This window comes from Cicer arietinum, chromosome 1 (genome assembly GCF_000331145.2).
Source record: "Cicer arietinum cultivar CDC Frontier isolate Library 1 chromosome 1, Cicar.CDCFrontier_v2.0, whole genome shotgun sequence".
NCBI classification, from domain to species: Eukaryota; Viridiplantae; Streptophyta; class Magnoliopsida; order Fabales; family Fabaceae; genus Cicer; species Cicer arietinum.
Genome location: NC_021160.2, coordinates 22,094,483 through 22,102,113, shown reverse-complemented (window position 1 = coordinate 22,102,113; position 7,631 = coordinate 22,094,483). Strand labels below are relative to the sequence as shown.

General features: G+C 30.0%; 1 protein-coding gene across 1 annotated transcript; it reads left to right on the top strand.

The window, feature by feature from the left end:
* Positions 1-3,769: 3,769 nt before the first annotated feature.
* LOC101513970 (uncharacterized) lies at positions 3,770-4,634 on the top strand. The gene is made up of 3 exons (XM_004488241.1): positions 3,770-3,895; positions 3,992-4,192; positions 4,398-4,634. Exons 1-3 carry the CDS (start codon positions 3,770-3,772, stop codon positions 4,632-4,634), a joined length of 564 nt encoding a protein of 187 aa, XP_004488298.1.
* Positions 4,635-7,631: the final 2,997 nt, after the last annotated feature.

The following is a 7,631-nucleotide window of genomic DNA, read 5'->3' as shown; positions in this document are numbered from 1 at the left end:
CCAAACAGAAAATACAATTCCACAGAGCAAAAATAATTGGCAGAAAATTAAATATGAGACAAACGTAATTTTTAACGTGGAAAACTTCCCTCAAATTGAGAGAATAAAAACCACGAGACCTAGTCCAATAAAACTTCCACTATAATAATCAATGGGTACACCAGAGTCTTCCTAATAACAATAGGGAACATCAATCAACAATAACAACCTTAAAACAATCTTATAACAACATTCCACTCAAGTGGGTATGTCAAAGTAACTCTTAGAGAAGATAAAACTACTCAAATTATATATTAAAGTAACAAACCCAGTGGTAGGAATAACATACTAATTTTGTAGATCAAACGGAGCAAGTTTAATACACACATGTTACCACCACCGGAACCAAACCCTTATTTTTCTTCTCTGGCAACCGTTCTTCTTCCGTTGTTTTTCTATGTATTCTTAGGGATTTCTAAATCCCTTTTATTACCTTCAAGTGGGCCAAGCCCATTAAAATCTTTTTTTTTTCTTTTTTTTTTCTTTTTTTTTTTTTCAATAATAATAATAATAATATTAGTAAAATTGGTGGGTTCTACTTGAGGAGTGAGTCCACCCAACAAATAAGGAGCTTATTGACTAGGAATTAGATTATTTAGATCATTAATTGACTTGTCCATTTTGAGTTGTATGTGTCTTAGTTATGTCTTTCTATTACTTTGTTTTGGTTAGTTAGGCTTATCTAAGTTTGTTAGCCAAGCGAACAGTCTTGTATTTATATAAAAAGTGTTAATCAATCCATATTTTTTAAGAGTGATACACTACAACAATACATTTTTAAAAAGCAATGTAATTAGACATTGATATATAAAATTAAAAATGAGTCCCGTGATTTGATTTACACCATTTACAATTTAATTTATCTATTTTATTAAAAACTTACTAAATAATTCTCAGACACAAAACAGCTTGAACAATTTCTACTTTCCACCACTTTAATGATTTATGTGATAAGATGGAAATGGACATTAATTTCAATTCTTTGGCTCAATAGTCAACACTTTAATATAACAGTCTTGGTCTTTTATAGTATGCTCAACACTTTATTGATAATTCATTTGTCATACCTATAGTAATATCAACCAGTTTACATTTATTTGTATTGGTTGATATGTAGAAGCCTTGTGACTTGATTATACCATTCATGGGCATATGATAAAAAAATGGACAAGGATGTGAATTTGGACTATTGTTGTGGACTAGGAGGCATGGATTGCAAGCCAACCATAAACTTTAGGCTTAATTGCAGTTTTGGTCCCCCTATTATAGCTGAATCGCGAAAGTAGTCCCCCCATTTTGTTTCTCCCCAGTTTTGGTCCCTCAAACAGAATTTTAGTCCAAAACTTGATGAAATTTCATTTTTTTTGCATTTATTTAAGTCACATCTAGCCTCAAGATCTCATTTGCAACAATTGTACATGAAATCTATAATCATAAATGGTGTAGTACGGCTTTAAAAAATGAAATTTCATCAAGTTTTGAACCAAAATTCTGCTTGAGGGACCAAAACTAGGGAGAAACAAAATGGGAGGACTACTTTCGCGATTCAGCTATAATAGGGGGACCAAAACTGCAATTAAGCCTAAACTTTACTAATAGTATTGACAAATATCTCCCTAATAGTATGAAGAAATTTTACAGACAACTGATTTCTTTTTTTACTTTAATTATGCTCTTTTTCTATTTGTGCCAAAATATAGCAATTTTCACCACTTTATAATCTTGATCATATTTTTTTATATTATATAAAATTGTGACATATGAGTATGTTAAAAAGTGTTAAAATTAAATTGGCTTTTAAGTAGACTAATAGATCATATCAGACTTTTTTCAAAGTCACACTCAGACTTAAAAAGTAAGCCTTTGACAGACCACGGGTCAGGCTTAAGCCTTAAATTTGTTTGATATGTCAGAACCAAGCACAACAAAGCCTCGCTCGGCCTAGTCTATTTCCACCCCTAATTTTCATCTTTACCAATAAATGAGACACTTGGATACTCTCTTTCAAACTTGTCTACTGCAATTAATCTATATTACACAAATATCAAAAGTTGAAATAATCCAATGACAAATAAACTAAAATAAAAAATAATAAAAATAAAATCCATAATCCAAAATTTTCAAATGTTTTTTTTCTCATATTTTTTTTCACTTACACTCTTGGAAAATACGTTTCAATCTAGGATCTATTTTCACCATCTTAAAAAGTGTATTAAAACTAATATTCAAAAGACTTAGAGATTCTTTAAAAAAACAAGTATCACACTACAAAAATTATTTTTCAACAATGTTTACCTCAATATTAAGAAAGTGAAGTAGATTTCACTTTCACTAATTTCATTAACATAGTTTGAAAAGTAACATTACTTTTCCAGATAATCTTATTCATTTTCTAGTTTAAATGTTTGTTATTGTTAATTTTTTAGCATTTGATTTAATACAATGGTTAAAATCTATACAATAAAGAGTGAAGAAGATGTTCCACATCTCGAAAGAGCGTTGACAATTTGTTTTTGAATAAATTTTCTTTAAATAAAAAAGGCTTGAAGTATAGTTTTCTCCATTTCTATTCTTTTATTACTATAGTTTTGGAGGGCTTTGAAATATATAAAAATATTTGGATCCATCAAATGCTATATATATTTATATTTCCAAAACTTTCATAAATAATAATGGAGAATGAAAAAATTATAGACTATCTTAACTCACAATCTCTAACTTTCCATATAAGAGTAAAAAGAAAAATAAACATTACAAAATAGCATGACATAGTTTGAGAGATAAACAACTATTAGTATGATGAGTCAAAATTATAAAATTAAAAAAAATATTAAAAAAAAAAATTGGGGACATAATCCTAACAAATGAAAAAATATAATAATTGACAAATGTGTTAATTAGTTCAATCAAAATAAATCTGAGATAAAAAAATAAAAAATAAAAAAATATTTGTTGATAAAAAATCTATAAGATATTGAATTAAAAAATCCATAAAAAATATTTGCGCACATAATGTCCAGCTAATTGAATTAATTACTAGTAATTAATATTGTTTTATAAATAATACTTAAACTCAAAGTTACCCATTTGATCTTGTTGAGTTTAACATCGCGCGCCTGAATCAGAGATAGCCTCAACACCGTCATAGTGTTGAGTTTATCTTTATTTGTTTTTAACTAGTTTAGTATATGTATATAGTGTTAGTGTAATTAAGGGGAAGATTAACAGAACCAGAAAATTAAGGAATTCATGACAAGGGTTCTTCTTTATTCTAGTTATTATTTTTTTTGTCAAACATATAATTATGTTATATGATGTGATTCCAAATTATTTTTTATTGTTTGTTCCAAAAAAAATATATTTTTTATTTTATTGTTTAATTTTTGTAATAAAGACATAAGTTTACAAGACTAGAAAGAAAAATAAAACATTGAAAGAGCTTTATTACTTATTTTTCTTATATTTGAGCAATAAAGAATATTATTAATTGTAAAATTGTGTTATGTATTTAATTATATTATATTATATATTTTTTTTTGTTATGAAATTATATTCATGAGGATTGAAGACATGTTAAAACTTGTTTACCAGTATTTCTATTTATATACTATGCAATTAACAAATTAATCTCATGACAATATAATTTGGAAGAATCAAACACTAAGACAGTTTTTATTTTTTCCATCAAGATAGTTTTTTTATTGATAACTTTTACATTATATTTATAGATATGGGTCATGCAAAAACAAATATGAAACGCATTCAAAATGAGAAAGCTCGAAAAACAACTTTCGTTCACAGAAAGAAAGGATTATCAAAGAAAGTTTTAGAATTTTCAAGCATATTTGGAGCTGAAGTTTACTTAATTGTGTATGATAGTGATGGTAGTGATATACCAATGATCTTTTCAGAAAATGCCACAACTTTACAATCTATGCTTAAAAAGTATTAGCATCAAAAGATTAAGACTACTATTGAGGAATTTGGCGTCAAAGACTACTATGCTAATAAAAAGAATTTAGTTGAAGCTCAGATTTCCAGAGTGCGTAAGGAGATCCTCAAGAAAAAGTATCCAACTTCGAGCCCAATTTTTCATAACAGTGAAGAGAAGCAACTCAAAGCTTTTAGTGCTTTTATAGATTCCAAGATTGAAGTTTTGTAATCATATGCTGAAAAATATGCATCAAAGTGACACTTGCTTCGTACAAAATATGGCTCAAGATAGTGATGTTTTGTTTACATTCAAGTCAAGATAATGTAGTGATGCAAAATGCAACATATTATTGATTTTATGGAGCCAACCAATGATGATATTAGTGAGTGGGTAGATTTCAATGATCTTTCTGATTTTCCACTAGACAAACCAACTTAGTAAACTTGTTGACTGGGATGATATGAAGGTTGAATCTGAGGAATTTACTAGCTTCATACAAAACACTATGCAAAACATTACTTATGACAATGTTCTATCCTCACATTTAGGCCAACTTGATGTGAATCATAACATTTCTCAAATGCAAAATATCACTGGTTGTATGCTGCCACTTTATGATGACATTTGTGATTTCGTGGATTGTACTGATCTTATTGATTGAGATAATATAGTTGTTGAATCTAAACATTTTACTATTTCAGTAGATGATTTTATGTGCATTTAAACAAAGAAAGATCACATTCTTTGATGGTTATCATAGATAGTTTTATAACTTTTTTAGTTTATCGAAATCAATTCATTCAACAATGAATAGAGGTAACTGATAATTATTTTAATTGTTCGGTATATGTTGTTTTCTATTATCCATTATTATGTAACACTCTGCATATTCCCATTTAAAATCTTCATGAGTAATAATTTTCCTGCGGATATATCGGCGACACAATTAAACATATCTGCAACAAATTTTTTGTTGAGGGATTATAACTATAAGCTTTTTCTTGCAATCGTTAATTCGAACATTTCATATGTAAATTTCCTTTAAATGTTTCAGTAGGTAATTCCGCACCGCAGATGTGTATTAAATTATCATCCACATAAATTCGTAGGAAAGATTTGCAAAATTATTAAATCAACGTTTAACGATTTTTTTTTTTTGTGATAATAATTTTGAATAGTTTATTTTAATATAAATAAAAATCAATTACATTCAATAAATGCAAAATAGCATATGAAAATATTTTTATACAATTTTTATAAATAGATTATTTTTATTTAAATTTATAAATTGCTTTTAGGAGTATTATGATAAATACATTTTGATAAACAATTGTTTCTATCTGAACTGGTGAACTTTGGTTAAAATAAATAATTGGAAGACTAGAACCATTATCAACAAGCTTATGATACAAAATAACCATTCGGCATCAAATTAGTCAAACATGATAGCCTAGAATCCACAAAGTAGTTTTATTATAACATGACAAGCAACACAAAATTGTTATTTTTGAATTTCGAAAAACTTTGAAACAACAATTTATATCATCGACAATATTACTAGGTTGAGTCGCGGACTAGGTCGCTCTCTTTAAGACGTTTCAAGGCACTGCTCAAATTGTGCAAGGCAGACTATTAACCATGAAGTCCCCAAGATAAAACAACTCAGATCACTATATCGGATTTCTACTACACTATAGAAAACCGTTCTAGAATTACACCCTCAAATATGACAGTCGAATGACTACTAGTCGTAATATGACACTAATATCATTCAAAAGAAATAAAAGAAGTGAGTAAGAAAATGGGAGAATAGAGAAAAGCCTCAGATACGGAGAGCTTTTGGTGTGCTTTTTCAACTGAGGATAGCACTGTATTTATTGATGAAATTCGTAACTGGATTAGAGAAAAAGGTACAATCCATTAGGTCTGATTTATGAAACGTGTGCTCTGATATTTAGGATTTGACCACATAAACATGTACCACGATTTGTTTTCCACCAAAACATGTGCCACATTTTGTTTGACCACAATACGTGCCCTCATACTTGACTTAGGTTTTTGACCGGACAATAACAGATACACAAGACCAGTAATTATGGTTTCGACCAACAAAACTGAAGCGCGAAATCGGAGGGCAAGGAACTGACTGGATCAGATGTTGAATGTTGACTCGGTGGAGTACAATTACATAAATAACGTATCAATTAGAGATAAAAATGAAAGCATTCATTTAATTAAGTATATAATTAATTCTCATATGCTAAAAAATAATACATCATGTAGCCAAAGCCAAAGCCAAGGGCACGCCCGAAGTACAAAATTGGGGTACCCCTTAAGGCACGCCCAAAGTATCATATCTCCACCTTATATACCTACTTGTTTGTGATATCCCTCCTATGTAGGACTTCGTTATTTTTCAATTCACAACAACACTAGCTCTCATAAATGTCATAATTATTTCCAACAAACTTCCATTAAAATCATCATCATTTCCAACAATCCCCACTTGAATTTAAAAGGAAGGTTTTTTGAAATAGCGTCCAAAGCTTCTATCAAGTTGTGCATAAACAAAGGTGTCTCTTGACTTGAACCTTTGCATAGCAAGTAAGATTCAAATTTAACAAGAGTGACTCGTAGTCTTGAACTTTATCTCTGACATCAAACCCACACACAACCTTTTCATTTGGGTGTATTCTCAAAAGCTCGTGCATTTATGGTCATGCACCTGTATCCCAGTATAGTGAACACTCTAGGAATTCTGTCTCGAAATTCCATAGGAAGCGGGCCTACTTCCACATTCACACAGATGAGTCTATCAAGAGTACTCTTGTAGCTAGATACTCCACTCCACATAGAGTATAGATCTCATTAAGAGTCTCTATTATCTCATCCTTTTATCACTTCAGAAATCATGCTTCTTTCATATGTAATATAGCATGTTCATTTCTTATCACTATGACTTGTTATTACCCATTGAACCTAATTCTTGGGACCTCCAGTCTTTTAGGTCGGGTTACCATCATAAGTGACTCATTGATCTATAGGCAATAGTCTCATCCTTTTGGATGTATTTAGGACTTTCTCTCTAGCTAATCCTTTCGTCAAAAGATCTGCTAAATTATCATTAGTGCATACATGATCCACTATAACAACTCCTTTAGAAAGTAATTCTCTAATGGTGTTATGCATACGACGTATTTATCGTCTCTTACCGTTGTAATAACGATTCTCAAGTTTTGCAATAAATGTGGTACTATCGCGGTGGATCAACATACTAGCTTGCTTCTTCACTAGCAGTAGCTAGTGCTATCATTTCAGACTTCATTGTGGACTGAGTCAGTGTCTTTTGTTTCTTTGATTTCCATGATACAATTCCACATTGTCCTTCTGTTCGGTTAGCCTAATTAGAAGGGTCAACCTTGCTTCCTTATAATTGGGACCTTTGGAGGGTTTCCATTCTTGTTGTTGGTTTTTAAAGTGAAGTTCTTATTTGGATTCTTTAGTTGTTTGCCGTTTTGCTTCAGAACTGATCCAATGAATTTCTTTTTCTTGTTATTTGCCACTAGAAGAACTTCATCTTTCTGGTCTTGCTTTCGAGATTCCTCCTCAATTCTAAGATGGGTTATTAGACTTTCTAGAGAGAATTCTTTTGTTTTAT